Here is an 18,811-nt window from a genome sequence, read left to right as displayed (position 1 = left end):
ATCAACATTCCTTGTCTACATAACTACTACGCGATATTATTTTAATTATTAGAACTCATTTAGCGAGACAATCATCGTTATATCCAATGGATCTTAAGTTTTGTTAAATGGCTTTGTCATGTAATAGTAAGCCTTTGTCTTGAGTGTTTCATATAATTCTTTATTTCTTTATTTAAAAAAAAAGGAAGCCATGCGCCTCGTATTTGTATTTAATTCTTGCTTATCGCCTATAATGTTCCAGTTACAGGTTTCTACTTGTTAAAATCGCGCCCAATATAATAGTCAATAATTAAGTAATTTAAACAGAGAATGTAATTTTTTTAAATTTTAATTCACGATAGCATGATCATGAATCACATCTTCACTATCGCTTACACGAACTGTGACGAAAATTATGTACTGTTATCTAAATACTTACACCGGCTACTGAAACTAACCCGATTGTTGAAGAGTTTCCATAGTAAATTTCATCTTCAAAAATTTCATGAATGAATGGCAGTCTATAAATTGTATTTGTCACAGAATTTTATAACAAACCAATTTAGTTACCGAGTTCTTAGGTTCTCGCTAAACTATTATAGTTTTTGGGTCTAAATCGCGTACATTTGTTTCTTAAAACAGATAAGGTTTTGGGTCCTTTACAGTCACCCGTGACCAAGGAGAGAGAAAAATTATGAACTGAAGCAAACAATGATTCGAAAGTCTTCTTCTGGAGTCTATGGAGAAATCTACTCACAATTCTCAACTACAAAACAACAGTTGTAAACAGAATGCTTACCATTAGAACAAGCAACACAATTTTCATCGCTTTGCGCAGACTGTCCTCTGCAAGGCGCGCCGCCATTGGCTGGTGCAGGTTCCGTACACGTGCGCGTGCGTCGCTTGCCACTGGACTGCGAGCCGCATCTGCAGTTCATCCAAGGAGACCACGGTGACCAGCCTCCATTTACTAAAGGACACGAATACTTAGTTTTAACATGTCTAAAACGAGCAAACCTTCCAATGTCTTCCAGTAGCATTCTAGAAACATAATGTGAGATAAAGCTCATAACTGAACAAGGTATTAAATATAAAATATCAGAAAATAGAGATTAACAGTAGAACCACATTTTGTTTACTAAGTACGATATCCAACTCCTCATTTACAGTCTTTGACGATCTCGTCAGCCTTCTGAGTTATGTATGTATCGCACAATCCAGGATTTTATTTATTTTAAGAATTTCGAGATATAAAAATTTTGACAAACTGGTGAAACACATTAAAAAAAGAATAACGTACGAAATAAAACTAATAAATATATTGTTTTCCAAATCAAATAGAATTTTGTCACATTTGACTGGTGACACGTACCTTATTTTTTTTAATCATATCCACCACTTTCCCAAACGTTACTTCTCGAAGTTAATGTGTATACAGAATTTTAATTCCGAAATTTTGAACAGCGGAACCTATAATTTGGAATATACATATAACATATTCATAATTAGAAATCATCTACTACATGATAAATCGCCTCAGTTTGAACATCTGAGCTATCCAAAACCAGTAACCAATTAAGACTTCCTCTGAAGATAAACTAATTGTGTTTAAAATAGGATGAGACTATGCAGGCAATTGATTTCGATTCAGGCGACCGAAGAGCAAGAGGTAATGATAGACAAGATGTTGTATTAGTCTAATTTTATACAGAGTTATTACGTAGTTATATTGCAGGAAAAGTAGGTATAAGACAAGACAGTGACGTAAATGGTAAAGATTTCTATTTGCTTATTTATCAGACAATAGTAGTATAAGGTAAAAGGTCAGCTCAATAAAATGGCGGAGAATCTGACATCGATATTATGCCCAGACCAATATTCACATCTAACTGTACAATAAAAGCCCAACATATAGACAGAGTACACATAAACTACTAGGAACTAATAAACATAAAATGTATGATGTATAAGAAACGGCGAAGTAAGGGGTGGTATTTGAAAGTGCTTAAAATTTAATTAGACTAAAATTTTGAGAATAAAATTCTAACAATATTGATACAAATCATGAAAACTACCACAAAACCGAGCGAAAATATAGAAGGAAATGTTACAAAACTCACCATAAACGGACAGCACCGCAACGTCCGACTCCCGCCGCCCGGCGACGTTTTCCGCTATACAGGTGTAGTTTGCCATATCCTAGGCAATATAAAACAATATTTAATCCTTTTGTTCATGTTCCTAACAGACATAACAGTTAGCTAGTATTTGTAAATGTAAAAAGCGCGGATATCATTCAAAATGTAGGTACATTATAAAAGAATTTAGGTAAATCGGGTGTACCACAAGGTGCAATTTCTGGGCCATCTTTATTTTACTATTATAACTTATGAACTACTACAATTTATCAAAGCTATGCTACTGCATTGGTTCAATGCCAGTGCTTAATGGGTCGTGTGGGGTACGAACGAACTTTACCACTACGAGTATGAACTAATTCATCTCAATATTAAGCGTCCCACGAGGGATGTAACTGGGCCCGTTGCTCTACTACATTAATTATTAGTTATTAAATGTTGTTACTTTAGTATGAATTGCAACTAAAAACTTTGCAGCTCCGTGTTCGTGCCGTTATGATACTTTTCTATTTCTCATTTCTTTATTCTATTTTTCATTTCTAGATGCTTATATACGTGAATCTAAAGTTCAAAGAAATTACGATAATCTATGATGTCTACCTTTAACATAGAGAGGTGTTCTACAGGGCTTTGTGCTGTAACTTCCACTATTTTATGAATATATACACTAGAGCGTCATAAAAGGAACTGGGGGCCTTGATTATTTCTTCTATATACTACAACTACTTCCCTCACCTGTAATCCAACTTTTGGCAACACAAGAATCTCATCGTTAGGTTCAATAGTAACTCCGTTTCTTGTCCATTTCAAGGTAACTGCAGGGGCAGCGGGAGGTGGTACACAACGGAAAGTGACACTGCGACCTGCTTCGACAGTCACTGATTGAGGTTGCTGAACGAATTGCTTCTTTATATCTGTATAGTAATAATGTTTATTTTAAATAAATGTTTTATTTCAATGACATTGCGTAGGTTGGTATAAGACTACCACGAGTGACCATTTAAAAGGGCTTGTATCACGTGAAAGTCGTACAAATAATAATAACTACATGAAACAAATGTATTATTAAGATCTTTTGTGAAATAACTTCACTTAATTCGAACACATAGAAAACCTTTTTTGACCCGATGTGACTTGAACCCACGACTATATTGCACCTGTAGCTACTGGCTGCCGTGAAGAAGGTTCTTAAAAATCTCTCACTAGATGTCTCGAGCAGTATAGAATGCGGAAAAATCCAGTTCAAAGCTCTTTAACAAAAACACATAGGAGAATTTCTACAACTCGATAACTTGACCCGTAGCTCAGTTGGTACGAGCAGTACTACGGTGCAGTATGTTCATGGGTTCACGTCCCATTGGGTCAAAAAGTTTTTCCATATATTCGATCTCTGTATTAATAAAATCATAGTTATGTATATGTGAAAATGTATGTCTCTCCTATTTAAGAATAAAGAAGTTTTCGACTATTTTTGTTCATAGATTTTAAAACATCTCTACTCAAAAGTTGTCATTTTGCTGATGTAGCCTTATTGCACTGAGGGCATAATAGAAGTTTTAGCACCCGTGCGCAATATTTATAGCATTACAATTTCCCATCAATTCAAAACTATACACAGTGTTTTTGTAAATGGGACAGTATGGGAAAATAAAAGAAAATTTTTTTCACAAAAAAAGTATTCTTTTGTGAAAACAATTTAGGCATAGTCAATTGTTTGGTCAAGCGTAAGTTGTCCATAAAAATGAATAAAATTGAACGAATTTTGGTTAGTCCTGATCGACTCAGTTTCATGTAAGGATCATTTCAATGTATGGGTTAAAAATAAATTGGAGCAGCAGGAAATCTTCTGATATTTCATACGCTCATATAGGGTGAAAGATTATTGCCCATGATATAGGGTGAAAAACCTCATCTCGCGGAACGGTTTCTAGGAGTGAGTTCCTTCTTGGGTACAACTGCCCGGACCTTCCGCATATACGGTGAGAATTATATTGGCGACATACGAGGTGAAAATAAATCTTCTGAACAACAATTTGGAGTTTTACTTGGCTAGATCTGCATAACCTCATCCAACGGAAGAAAAAACCTCCCTCCTTTACAGTTCTAAATTTTTATTTATTAATTTCTAATTTTAATTTTAATTTTGTAATTGTATATGGATTTCTAGGGTCCGAAATATTTTTTAAAATTTTATTATGATTTATTTAATGTATCAAAGTCCGTTTTCATTTATAGTTGAAACAAAATTGTGTCATGGCTTTAAGTATCAATATTCTTAATTTATCTTCACCCAAACCCTCTATTTTGACCTTCCGCTCGAATGAACGGTTTAACATTCCAATAAATCGTTCCAAATAGCCTTCTAGCCTATAGGATGTTTAGCAATTCCCCCCACCCTTATCCAAAACGCCATTATCTTACTTAGCGCTCTCCAAAGCAACGCCTGGTCACATCACACCCTAAAACAACCTTGTACAGTGTTAGTCAGTTCACAGTAGAGTGAACGAAGCTTATTGTAATATTTCTAACACAGCGGTGGTAGCGCAACTGGAGAACGATTGCTACTTAATTGAGAGATGAATGGTTCGAATCCTTGTGGCGACAGTTGCTTACTTTAATTTTTAAGTCACAACTGTTCAGGAACAGATTACTTAATAATTACTATGTAACAGATACATCACTCTCATACAAAATCAAAAATACTTACGCTATAATAACCTACTAAATCTGACTAATGACACCAGGCGCTCACTACGAGGGAAAAGGAACCTAAGCACGCGCTCAGAGAGGTGAAAATAACGTTGCCCGCCGTGTGCACTCGTGCGGAGCCGAATGCTCATAAATGAAAGACTTGTATGAGCACTTGTGCCGACGTCGGTACACTCAGCGGTAGGCACTTATCTCGTAACCTTGAGCTAGTAACGAAACCCTGGTTCTAGTGAAACTATAGGCACATCGCGACGGCGACGGGCCGCAGCAACAGCGCCCTTCAAATCTTTGTGATTGGAAGGTTTGAGTGGCACTGCATTTGTATGAAGGGCGTCCACGCCCAGGCCCACGACTTGGTCATCTCGTCACTAGATATCATAAAAAGATAAAGGAAAACATCGTGATGAAACCTGCTTGTCAAAGAACATTGTCAACGGTTGAAAAACTTGTGCAGTATCCAACTCGCATTGGGTCAGCAGCGTAAAATGTAAACTATAGGATATAGTCTAAACCCACTCCTTAGAGGAGACCCGTGCTCAGCGGTGGAACGTACAACAGGCTGATGATGAATACCTCTGAGGGGTCGGAAAATATTATCTTAATGTGCATCTAAGAAAATATAAATAACTATGATTTTGAAACTAAACTTTTCATATCTAAAGATAGTAATAAGTTCGTTTTGAAATCGTTGGACTTACAGGAATCGAAATGCTTTTTGTTAAAGTTACTAACTTTCAAAAAAAGGTAAACAACGTAGTTCGATAAACAAACTACGGATGCTGACGGACGATGTTTTGTAAATTCAGTAAACGGCTTTAGCAGAATTTACAGAAACTGTGCAAACAACCCGCTGTTACGGAGTTATAGACTTTGTACTAGATATTGGTTTTATATTAGTCAATTTCAAATCTATGTCATTGATAGGAAGATTAATCTAATGTCCAAAGTATGAAGTTGAGTACTTTGATTTTACTAGAAGAAATAAGTAATTAATTGTTTCAGGCGTTTCTTTGCGGAAGTCCATGTTAATAAAAATGGAAGTAAATTAATGCATTCTTCGGCTGAGCAATCAACAATCTCTAAGGATGCCTCGTAGAGAGGTGATACACGTGTCGGGTATATTTTTGATGGTGGTTGGTGGAGTATTCAATACAAGCGCAGCTATTTTGCATTTAACCTTCACTGGGTTGTCACAAATTAATTTACTTCCATTTTTATTAATTGCGCTTATTTTTTTCAAATGTGCAATAAAATTATGCGACTTCAGTACATTGAAAAATCTGACTCTTACCGAATGGAGCTTAATGGTATCAATGAAAAAAATTGGATGAAAATGAAAATGAAAATACTTGGATGACAAAAGTCCGTGGTAATGACCCATTTAGCTATTACATGTTGTCTCGATCTATGATCATTGAAATAAATATTGTAAGTGATAAATGTATACAAATGTTTATTTACAAAGAGCAACCCCTAGAGTTACTTGTTCATTCTTCTCAATGACGATTTCAAGTGTAATTTGCTTACCTATGAAATAAGGATGATTTGACTTTGACTTTTTAATTGAATCCAAATTGAATCAATCTAGAAGTGTGATTCATTCCATTAACCTCCACTTTATAAAGTCAATTTTTTTGAATGTATTTTGTATTCTTACTTTTCAAAATTATTAACACGATGCAACAAAGCTAGTGAGCATTTATCAAATGGCAAAGTGCGAGTTAACGAGCGGAAATAACGTTCCTTCCACGTAATGATGCCCAGACCCTTTGTGGGGGGCTAAAAACACCATTGAAAATTACGATTTACACTATGAGTACACTTTGTTCCGCCATGGTGATGGGATTAGGGTTACTGAGAATGGTGAAAATAGCAATACTAATTAGGATTTGACTGTGAATGGTTCACTTAATGATCCTTTTTTGTTACTTTGCCAATCAGTAAGCAGACAGATGATTTATTAATGAAAAATTAAAATTAATGCATCTTTAATAACGCAAATGTATTTCCATTCGTGGAATATTTAGAGCTTACGTCTTCTGTGTCAGTTATAGCATTAATAACGATGGTAGCTCTGTGAGAGAACCGTTGCTTCCCAGTAAAGTGGTCTACGGTTTGACATTAAATCACTTTAAGACGTACATTTGGGACTGTTTTGTAGCAATACAGAGCTACAGCAGTAGCTGGTGGTGAAGAAAAACATGGAGAGTTAACTTAACCACAACGCAAGAGATTTATAATTTTTAAATCCAAGGATAAGCAATGGGGCAGCATTTTTTAATTGGTAAACACTAAACACGAAGAAGACAGAGTATCAGCGCTACTAATACAAGAATAGAAACGCTAATATCTAGCAGTGAAGTGCCAAACCATGTGGTTATAACCGCTCACGCGATGCGCTCATCCTACCGCAAAATGGCGGCTATTTGGTTTCGCAAATTAGAAAAGGATTCAGTTTAAATACAAGTTTTTATAAACGAAAATTATTATTTTGCATTGCTAAATAAATACCCTCCGTACTACAACAAAAACATCTCAAATAAAATGCAGTAATACACAGCAAATCCTGCACTTAAAAAGGACTAATGAAATTTTAGGTGTACTTGGGTGAATATGATAATATTCAGTTTGAGTGGTTCTAACGTTTACCATGAAATTACTATATTTATTTATTACTATATTACTACTAATTACCTTAAAGTATAGTTTATAAACATTTATATTCAGGGTAAACTTAAAAAACGCTACTTACGGCATGTTTTCAATAAATAAACACCGAAAACTGGTTCCAGACTCGAAGCGTAGGCCAATCGTCCAAGTGCAAGGTTTTGCAAACTTTCCTTTTTATCATTGAACCCTTCATTAGATTGAGTCACTATTATTATTATTTTCTTGGTTAGAAATGTTTATTTATTTCTCACATATTATATATTACTTACTGCACAGAATATTAATTACATCTTCATATAACATATGTATATACGTATTAATTAAGTAAGTAAATTAGTTTACACTTATGCTGTTCTATTTATCTATGTATTCGTTTTATATATCTAGTGTAAATATTTTTATATATACCAAGCCTCACGCACATGTTACGCATGTATTTGTTTTGTTTATGCTCGAGTCCGTGCTTCACTCATATCGGGTTTGCTGTAAACCAGCGTTCCAGGCTGAAATCTATCAGCCTGTAGCTAATAGCTGAGCAAATCCCGTTTGCGTGCGCCGCGACACGCATTTATTATTACATTTTTAATTATTTTTTTTATTATTTTTATTTTTATTTTGTTTTAATCATTATAATTATGTTTTAACTTTTGTTGTAGGTACTGTATTTTAGTTTAAAGTTTATAATAATGTATTAATTTTAAGATCATGTGTGTCTCGGTGCTTACGCAATAAACTATTCTTATTCTTATTCTTAAGTCACCAGCCCAAACAATAACACACACGATTGTCGTGACGTATTTTTGAAGTTGTTTATTTTTTTTAAATGACAGACCCAGGCATTAAAAACTTTATGGTTTGCTAGAGTAGTTACCGAAATAGCAATTAGTACTAGTTCTTTTACCTGTGATAACTTCGATATCCGATAAATCGGTATAAAATCATCACCGGCACCTCTAGGTGTGGTATGCGTCTACGGCTGCATATATCGCGTAAGCGGATAGAAATACCTGACGTTGTTATTATAATTATTGAAATTTTCTAAATATAAATTCCTCTTAACACGATTTAATTATGTGTCTGGAAGTATCTAGAAGTATAATTTATAAAGCATGTTATTGTTCAGACAACTGACCAGCAGTTTTTACGGTCCTGATGGAGCATTTACACTAGATCGACAAATCGCCTTCGCTTGCCCGCCAAAGACGACAACCAACACAATGTAAACAATCTCAGTCGTTTCGCAACCGAAGTCGTACGAATCGACTAGATGTAATCTTTGTCGGGCGACAGTCGACCAAACGAATATCAATGTGACGGCGGCCGTGTACCAACTACCAACCCGGTCAGTTTATTAAACGTTTCGAACGATGTTTGTTGCGTCTGCGCGTGAACTTGTGACGATGCGACCTCTTTCATCGTCACCCCTCCTTTTTATCACCCCTTTCTCTGGTTCCCGGTCACTTACTTTTGATAATTTTGAATCGTTCTCTAATTTCTTCTTCGCCATTCTTACTTTGCTTCGCTCCGTCGTTACTCCCATCAAAATTCTCGGACGGATCGTGTACTTCAATCATGTAAACCTAACTGCTTATAAAACAGCCATATATATATACACACACGAATACAGGCCTTCTTAGGCCCTTTCTTTTCCGTCAACTTTTCCCTACTTTGTTATTTATACATTCTACAATAAAAGTCATGTGAACTAAGCGTTTCTACCATTATTACGCAAGATTCTTCGTAACAAACTTGTATTTATAATCACTCAGTGGACAATTGCGCCTCTATCGACAAGGCGAAGTAGTCTCCCGAAGGCGGTAGTCGCTTCTGTATGGACATGCCATGACAAATCTCTATCGCCTCCTTCATTCGCATCGGTATCTTCATACATGGTCGTTATTCTTGGGACATCCCCAATCCGATCAAGATATTATCCATATGCGAAGCATTCTGTTCTGTCTCAGTCACTACATCATCTTTTACGCCTCAACGCTCTCTTCCTACTAAATAATTATCTATATAGGTATTGAATGTGTCCCAACTCATCAATCTCTTGTTTTATTTTGGTAAGGCTCATGCGACAGGCAACAATAAACGTCGACAGTTTAAGTAATCGGCTGAGACACTCCCCTTCGGAAACCATTGAAGTGTGATCCCTTATCTGTATAGTTACTGATACACTTGGGAATGGAAATAGAAACTATTTGAGTGTTTACGTTGAAACAGTTCAGTGATAATGCTGTAAACTGACTGTTTTCATCCAGAAGCTTTTATTTACACGGATTTTTCTCACGCACATACACAAACAGGTGAATACTGCCTGCAGACTTATTCCCTGAACGCTATAACCTGGGTCTTTCAAGACGAGAGTGTATGCGCATTATTTAGGTGTGCATGCTCTATGGTCAAGTGGGATGGATGGAGGTGAAAAACACTGGATTGTATATAAAGTTATGTATTTTATTTACAAAAGTTCATTTCCCAAATTGATCCTACCAGGAATCGAACCTGTGATCACTCAGCGACTACAATGCAAAACACGAGCCTAGATTTTAGAAGGTGAGGTATTTAGGGGGGGGTCGCCACTCAAATCACATAAAACAGGCGAAGAAAATTTTACACAGATCTGACATTGACATGCCCGATGGCGACTGACGGAGCAGCAGGCGGCCCGGCGTATCCTTAAACCACCGGGCAATTTACAATTTTTTAAATAAATGTAACTTTTTTGGCTTCAGTTGAAAACTAAAATTTTGCAGTTTCTCTATAGTAGTTAAGGAGAAATATCTCCATATACAAATTATGTCCATATGTCAAATAATTCGTTTTTAACTTTTAATTTAGCCTGTTTCAGGATTTTATATGATCGGGTAAAGTACATCCTATCGTGTAACACATTCTTTAGACAATATCCTTAGGTGTATCGTGTATTTTTTGTGAGCCCATTATTTAATAGTAAATACCTTATTGATCCAGCAAAACTGTTTTCCCCGCTTCTCCTCCGATGACTCGCCTTAAATACGTAAGTCATCCGGTACTTTAGTCTGTTTATGTCTGAGTCTCGTGGTGGTTTTCTATACAAAATTGATGCACGGCACTGTATCACATATTCAAGGTAGATAATAGGTTAAAAATCATGATTCCTATGTGACATACCACAAACAAACGCCCTAAACTCATCGTAACCAAAAAAGGGTTCACGCGTGAACGATTTTTGAAGGGGAGTGTCACATGCTATTATTCTGTGTGTTTTTGCTGCTGTCTTAAATGTTTTGATATCAATACCTATAAAAACAAAAGGTTTTTGTAAAATACCCCTGAAGTGTGGTTTTGTATTGAAGATATATCAGATGTAGTAATATTTAGTACGTTTGTACTTTTTTCCTATCGCCAAGTGACGGAAAGAACAAATTGGGTGATGCTGGTATGCGACATTCCTATCTATAACAATTGCAGTGCCACTCAGAGCTTTAAATAGCAAAGATCTATCACCCTAAGACATAAGTTGACAAGCCTGAGCCTATAATTTCACCAGCACCTTTATTTACACTTCAAATTTAAAAGTAATGCTCACAATAGTTTTCCTGGATAAACTATTTCAAGAAGCCCTTTCCTACGGCTACTAAACTACTTGAAGAGTTTTGAACAGATTATAATAATGATGGTACTTCTATAACTATTATATTCTTTTTCCGATATTAAAAGTGAATACCATTCGTAAAATACCGGAAAGGTAAACGAATGCCTACGTTATATGAAGTTATTCTAATATACTGATCAGTCAGTCAAAGTTAAATAATCTTTTTAAAGATTTGAAGGAGGACTTAAAATTAAGATTTCGGTAATTTAAAATATGCTTATATAGGTTATGTAGAGAAAACCACTAGTATGACTCAATTGAACAAATCGATTCATTGAATTAATTAATCGATTTGTAGTTGGCATTACAATTGGCCATAACTAAACCATCTATGGTCGGGTCAGTGACTTGTTTGTTGACTTGTTAGCATTGACTTACAAATAAATGGACGACGGGTCTAATACAAAAACCACGAAAAAAATGTCCCAAGTCAACCTATTTAAACGTAGTGACATGTAAAGGAATATGAAAAAGCTAAAACGTTGAATTTAAATTGTTATGTCATCGCAGTACTGTCTAATTTTGCTTGCTTCGCTGTCAGTCGAACAAACGAAGACTAAAGCGTGAATGACGCTCTGTATACGATTTTAACGCCCTATAAGTTCGGACACTTTTTAGCGCGGACCCGACGTCCAAATAATTGTAAGTCAATGCTTGCCAGTGACATTTTGTTGAAAATGGATTGTAACGAAGTATAGGTACGATTATTACACAGTAGAAACTATGGTAACTTCGCTTGTTTGGTAAAACAACAAACCAATGTACGCGATTTAAATTAAATTAAGTCAAATTAACGCACACACTTACTGCCCCGCACTAGGGAAGCCCTGTATCGCGGGTGCCATGGACACACACATAGACAATCACAAATTTCAACCAAACTCACGAGAGAAATAAATGTAGGCCACACAAATATTTCATCGCAACATGGTAACCGTTCGGCCACAGAGGCAGTTCGGATCCGGAAAAATTATTTCATTTTGTAAAGTCATAGTTAGGTATTTGCCACCACAGAGATCCGAACCGTCGACCTCACGATAGTTTCATAAGACTAACTATATGTCAATCATTCAGTATTGTGATTATATAATTATATCTAGTGATAATTGGTTTAAATACAGTGAAATTGCTTTTTTAATACTTTTCTCGTTTGAAAAAAGTTATCCCTTTAAAGAGAATGCAATTGGAATTGTTTATAGAGCTTGACTAAACAAAATAACTGTGTAAATTCGTATTTCATTATACCTCTTCATTTCAATTCCGAAGTCGTCACGGCAATATCATTCCGAATGTCATTCATTCTCATTTAGGCACCCTTCTCGCCGCGGGGGCGGTTATTTTTGTAGCAGACAATGTCGCTTAATTGTTCGAGTTTCTACTTTTGTCATTACTTCTTGCATTCCATTTTACATATTATTCTGTTTGGGTCGTCAAGTTGATGATATGCAACTGCTGAACAGCGATTTATTCTCAGGGTTTTTGTCATAGTCAGAGCTGGAGTATACAGAGTATAATTTGCCTAAACTTCAAGTAATATGCATATTTAGTAGCTCGATTTCTGCCGCCATGCAGCAATGTCAACATTACTGTTTCCCTTTTGTAGGGTAAGGGTGCTGGTAAAATTACTGGCACATGGGACTTGTCAACTTATGTCTCAGGGTGACGTTCACAGCGGCATTTGCGATTTAAAGCTCTGAGTGACACTGCAACTGTTATGGACGGGCGTGTAGCTCACCACCAGGCGCACGACTTGTTCGTCCCGTCACTTGAAATTATAAATGAAAAAAAAAACTCCAAAAACATCACGCAAAGCTCAAAACAAAAGAAAACGACCCGCATCACGTTGTATGTATCCACTCGCATTGACGCGAGATACACAATAGCCGACACGATTTATCGATTCTACGATGTAAATCTCTATGGATAAGTATTCCGTTTTACGCATCAAGTAGTTGAGGTAATTTATTTTTACTTTATCATTTGAGTTTCTGTGTACTGTAATTTTTACTTAATATTGCGATTGAAATAAATGTTGTTTGTTTTTGGTCTATTGTAACAAATTTACTATTTCTTTTTGTTAACTGATTGTGAGAGTAATTAAAAATAGTATGCATGCAGTGTAAAAATTTGAAATGCCGCAGTACACATCCTATGTGAAATGGACTATAATGCTCGCCTTGAATATTCCCAAGTCGTACGCTGTACGGGGATAACACGAGAAAATTATTATTATTATTAATGCAGCAATAATATAACGATCGATGTTGAAGTTCGACGTTACAGTAACACTATCATCTATAGCACAAAACAATATGAAAAAAAAATTACAAGTAACCTATGAAAACCAACAGCGTCGTTTTTTAAAAAACGAATTCTAGAAAGTCTCGTTGTCCTGAGGATCGATTCTCGAAATAATGAACATGCCACAGTAGAGAAATGTGAGAAAACCGTAGCGAATGTCGATTGGTAGCAGTTTTTGCTATTTTAAGATTCTTACGAGAGACATAAGTTGAAACGCTCGTCACACTGCAAAGGGTCGAAGACGGCAGATGCCAAGATGTCACACGCGAATACGTATGAAAACTGGACAGATACGATAAAATGTTGACAATTACGTGTTTTAGACCCAAAAATATATCGATTCGTTTGAATTCCACTTTCCATTTAACATCAGTGCCTCAACCACGAGTATACCGCTGGCGACCGCGTAAATTACGGCACAATTTTGTATGGCAAATTATATAGCGCCCCTAGCGGTTACAAGAAGAAACAACATTTTCTATACAAACATTTTAGGCCATGCCAGCGATAACTGTCACTGTAATCTCATGCCACAGGTCATTTGCCTTTGTCATGTATAAAAAAATATGCAATACTGATTTTTGGTAGTAGAGCTCCTTGTGAAAGAGTTCGTCCAGGAAGTCCTGCCGCATTACCCATTTCTGCTGGTGAAGTTGAGACTTGTCAATGTCTTTGTCTCAGGGTGACAGGCGCAGTAGCAGTTTTCCTCCGATCTTTGCGATTTGAAACTCTGGGTGGCATTGCCACTGCTATGGACAGGCGTCTCGTACCACCAGGTCAACGACTTGGTCGTCCTGTCAAGTGACAAGTGGTAACACAAAAAAAATCATACATAGAGTACGAGTCATTCAGGATCCCGTCTATATCAAGATGGTCGATAAAGCTACAGGAAACCTAAGACTTTCTCTCAGCCTATCCCAAATCCTTAATACAAGACATAAATCCAATAATAAAACAAAATACGACTTCTAAAAGGTACAAATTGATATCTCATTTTATTATACCTCTATAAACCATAATAAAGCAATATAAACCATTATAATATAGCCATATAATCCATATTCCTATGAGCAATAAAGGCATCGTCTAATGTTCGATTTACATATTCATGGAGGCACATCCGACGGAATTTGGTTTTATTTTATGGAGAGAATATCCATACCTTCATATATCTACTTGTAATTATAATTTCATGGAATTACCTAACTTATTTGTTATGGAATAACCAAGAAAAAGAAACAAAATAACTTCCACAGTCGTTGATACACGGAATGTAACCTTAACACAGGAAGACACTGTCGGTTATTTTCCAAGAATATTATTATTATGTCTAGTATGATTATATGCCTCAAATATGAACTATGGTACCATTGAAACATAAAATTCTGAGACTTAGGTTTTTGTTATTGTATTTCCTCTATATCCGAAACTAGTAAATGTAAATATGAATCATAGAAATATAAAACCAAATAAGTCAAAAGCAATACTATCAAAATACAGATGGGACTTTAGCGAAAACGAGATATAGACGCGTCGAATGGGCGTTCACCTAGATATTAGTTTAAGGAGATTAACATTGTTACACTAACACTAAAGTAATTTTTATATGAAAAATAGTGAAAGACTTACTACGAGGAACAAAAATAAACTAGCTGTTCTGGACAGTCGTCTTCATAAAGTCACAAATTCATTTAAAGGGTAACGCATACGTTACGTATTATTATTATATTATTAGTAATATTATTATATATTATTCCGGGTGATATTCAAAGTTTGCCATTTACGAGGCTTAAAACTATAGTGAAACAAAAACTTTTTCAAGATTAAACGGTTTTTGCATACTTGGATGGCAAAAATCCATGGCAAAAATGTTTAAAATAAATATTGTAAATGAAAAATGTATTCAAATGTATATTTACAATGAGCAGCCCTTACAGTTTCTTGCTCATTCTTCTCAGGGGAATTTGCCTTACGAATGAGCGGTAGAGTTTAATGAATATGACGATGAAATAAGGATGATTTAACTTTGACTTAAGTAGTTCCCGAAGCAAAGGTCACAGGAACGAACCGCTTTTGAGAAATCCTCCAACCAAATAACTCGTCAGCTTATCTCGCCGAAGTGGCGTCAAATTACTTTTCAAATTGGACTCTACATTAACTCGCTTGAATCGAAGATATAACACAAAACGCTTTTATAATTTATCCCCGGCGATGGATAGTTGTTTCTTTTTATTTACGTTACCATGTGACGAACGAACAAATCGTGGGCATGGTGCTAAGTGACACGCCTGGCCAGTTGCAGTGACTGGGAGAAACTCCCACTGCGCCTGTCCCCAGAGACATAAGTAAGCGTAAGCGACGTGCGCGTCCTATTTGACCACTTACAAAACGAAAAAGCCAAAATTGAATAGATATTCTTTGATAAAAACTTTTATTTTTGATGAAAATTCTTCGTGAATACCAGAAAGTACCATAAATTTCAAGCACTTTATTACTGTCTCTATTCCCGCAACTTTCAACGGTTATTTGGAGACAATGACGACTGTTAATTGTCCGACTTTCTCTCTTTATTTTCATTCTTACCCTAATAAAGATTTTCGGCAATTTCCTGCTTTGGATCTTTTTCAATGAAGTCCATTTCGCTTTGAAAGACTAGAGGTTTCGATTTGAGGATTTAATATATCGTATCACGCCTAATTTTCACTTGGTTAGGCAAAGACCATGGACCTCCACGCGCTAATTCCTACACTCGCATTAGGTTTTTTTGAAAACTTTTTGTTACTTTCGACGGCACGTCTTTTAAGAATATCCCCATTTTGGTCGAGACAAACTCGACGAGGTCGACCTTTTCACGTTTGGTCTGTAAACTTGTATCCTTATTCAACTATCATGCTTCCTTTTCAATTGACTAAACTAACGATAGACGATCTTTTTAAATTATTTTCAGGTAGTGTGTCAATTTGATTATAACACAAAGACCGGTTGTTTGACTGCATGTCTCCGAGTCTTATAAATACTACAAAACAGAAATTGAGCCAGTCTTCTATAATTGCCCCGGATGAAAACGAGTACAACTAGCATTTTTATCAAAATTGAGTTGCATACATATTCGGGATCAGGAAGTAAATGCCAATCTAATAAATTTTTTTTTCTGGAAATAGGTATATCTCAATAATTTTTCAATATACAGCAAACTCAAATATATAACATTACTGAGTTCAATAATCTGATTTTTTACTATATAATCATATTAGACATTTATTACGTTTAGACACTAATATCAAAGGATTTTACTTAGTGATGTACGGAACTGTGCCCTTATTATGAAGTTTAATTACAATATTACAACTGAATACAATTGTAATCTTTCAAAGTAAAGAGTCTTGAGTCAAGAATTAAAAGTCAGTCTACGATTGTTTTTCTACTAAATTAAAAAAGTATTTTTAAAAACGGCTGATTAAAAAACAGTGACAGCTTGTGTATAAAACATGTGGTATTTATTTATGACATAAATAAACTACTGAATATCAAATGTATATTTAAAGTACCTAAAAAATATTTATACATTTACCGACAAATTTAGATGCATGTGTCTTTCTATCTTTCGAAGGCAGAAAATTCGATAAATTGGTTCTTAGCTTTGCGAAGAACGAAACTGTGGTTCAATTTTGAACTCAAAGTGCTATCAGCAAAATGACGCATTACCACCTTGAGGTTTCGAATAGGGGCTAGATTATACTTTTATTATAAACAACAACAATGGACGACTCTAGCTAACAATCTCCGCTTGCAAACAAAACTGTTTTGCTAATGGGAAGACTTCAACTTTGCCGACGCTACCTAGTTTAACTAATAACAAGATTCACACTTACAAGCAACTTCAATAAAGACAGCTTGACTCCTTATCTTGCCTTTGCTATTCCAAGCGTAACATTCACAGCTGTACTTCCCTCCGAAATATTCATCTACCTCATTCCTAGTCACATTCAATTCTGCATCTACCATCCTGACTCCGGTATGAGGATCGACAAATTCCAGCTGCACTGTTTTATCTGTTCTTATGTCATTGCATTTGAAGAAAACCTGCAAAGCGTTTGCGGCTCGGCAAAGGAGTAATGCAGGCTTCGTCTTAAGCACGAACGAGTTTTTCGGCTCCAGAAGAAAAATTGGCAGACCGTCAATTGTTTCGTCGTTTTCTGGCAACGGTATGTAGTCGTCATCTTCCTGCATTGGTTTGAAGTCGGAGAGGTATGGATCGAAGTTTAACACCCCATCGGGGTGGATGTACTCGGGGCGAGTTTCTTTTGTTGTGTTCTCCAGATCTGCAAGAAAGCATAGCAGCTAAGAATTTGGTAATGACGTCGATGCTTTATGCCACATGACGAAGCGAAATTTCCAATTTCATTTGCAGAAATACCTATGGAAATTGTGAATTAGCCAACAAAAATATGTACGCTATATTCATATACAATAATAATTATTTTATTCAAGATAACAGTGAACACCAATGTAACGAAATTAACTTCGAGCACTACGCGAAACGTTTATTATCTAGTTTCTACCGGGAACCAAAACCCCGAAGCTCCCCGTTTAGCATCCACATTGCTAACGGCTAAGACATTGAGGTCGCCAAACTAACTAATGCACGTTAATGATAATACACTCCTTTAAATATTAGAGTACCTATTTCTATCTGCATGAAGCTAGTTACAGACGAGGTCAACCGGATATACCTAGGTGTTTCTAGTTACCCCTTTCTCAGTTAGGTTAGTTAGACTAAAATAGAAACAGTCTAGTTTAAGCCTCGTTACCAATTGCAGAAAGTACAAATAGTATTTCAATATATCAAATCATACTCGTCAATTAATAAATTAACGCCAAACTCACCTCCATTCCTAACTAATCCAATAAACATTGCAATCAAAATAACAATTTCACTGATATTCCTTTTCAAACACATCACTGCCAAAAATGAAATTAAAAGAAAAAGCAACAAAAAACACTAAACTGACTCGAATTCAAGCCTCTAAATGGAACACTAATTTAAAAAATTCAGTTTAATTCAGAAAACATTCATTTTCGGGATCCGAAACAGCACGTGGTTCGAAATTTAAAGTAACAAGACGCGCGTGGAGTACCGACGAGCGCGCCCGGCCAACTGAGACTCCCTATGCATTATTCCACGCTTACATGGAATAGTGTATTATGACATAATTAGCATAGTGGTGAAAATTCCACACTTTTAAATGCTTATTTTCAAACTCTTTAAACTTCTAGCTTTTAAAACTTTAATGAACACGGACATGATAGTTAATTTTTTTCTCAAAAAGTAAATAGTGAACTTAACGGTACTTCTTTATTTATAATACAAAGG

The 18,811-nt window shown here is 35.8% G+C and overlaps 1 protein-coding gene across 2 annotated transcripts in view; it reads right to left on the bottom strand.

The window, feature by feature from the left end:
- Positions 1–18,589, bottom strand: part of LOC113229325 (netrin receptor unc-5-like) — a 26,683-nt gene extending 8,094 nt beyond the window's left edge. The window contains exons 1-6 of one of the 2 annotated variants that reach the window (XM_026462880.1): positions 18,325–18,589; positions 17,440–17,759; positions 17,310–17,406; positions 2,853–3,031; positions 2,100–2,178; positions 779–949 (exon numbers count right to left, since the gene is read on the bottom strand). In XM_026462880.1, coding sequence (XP_026318665.1) covers positions 779–949; positions 2,100–2,178; positions 2,853–3,031; positions 17,310–17,406; positions 17,440–17,759; positions 18,325–18,397 — 919 coding nt within the window. In that variant the 5' untranslated portion in view covers positions 18,398–18,589. Of the gene's footprint in view, positions 1–778; positions 950–2,099; positions 2,179–2,852; positions 3,032–17,309; positions 17,760–18,324 lie in introns of both variants that reach the window. The other variant, XM_026462879.1, reaches the window with a different exon arrangement.
- Positions 18,590–18,811: the final 222 nt, after the last annotated feature.

This window comes from Hyposmocoma kahamanoa, unplaced genomic scaffold (genome assembly GCF_003589595.1).
Source record: "Hyposmocoma kahamanoa isolate Upper Pololo Valley unplaced genomic scaffold, ASM358959v1 303, whole genome shotgun sequence".
In the NCBI taxonomy this organism is placed as follows: domain Eukaryota; kingdom Metazoa; phylum Arthropoda; class Insecta; order Lepidoptera; family Cosmopterigidae; genus Hyposmocoma; species Hyposmocoma kahamanoa.
Note: the sequence above shows the minus strand (reverse complement) of the source record. Positions and strands in the feature narration are given on the sequence as shown.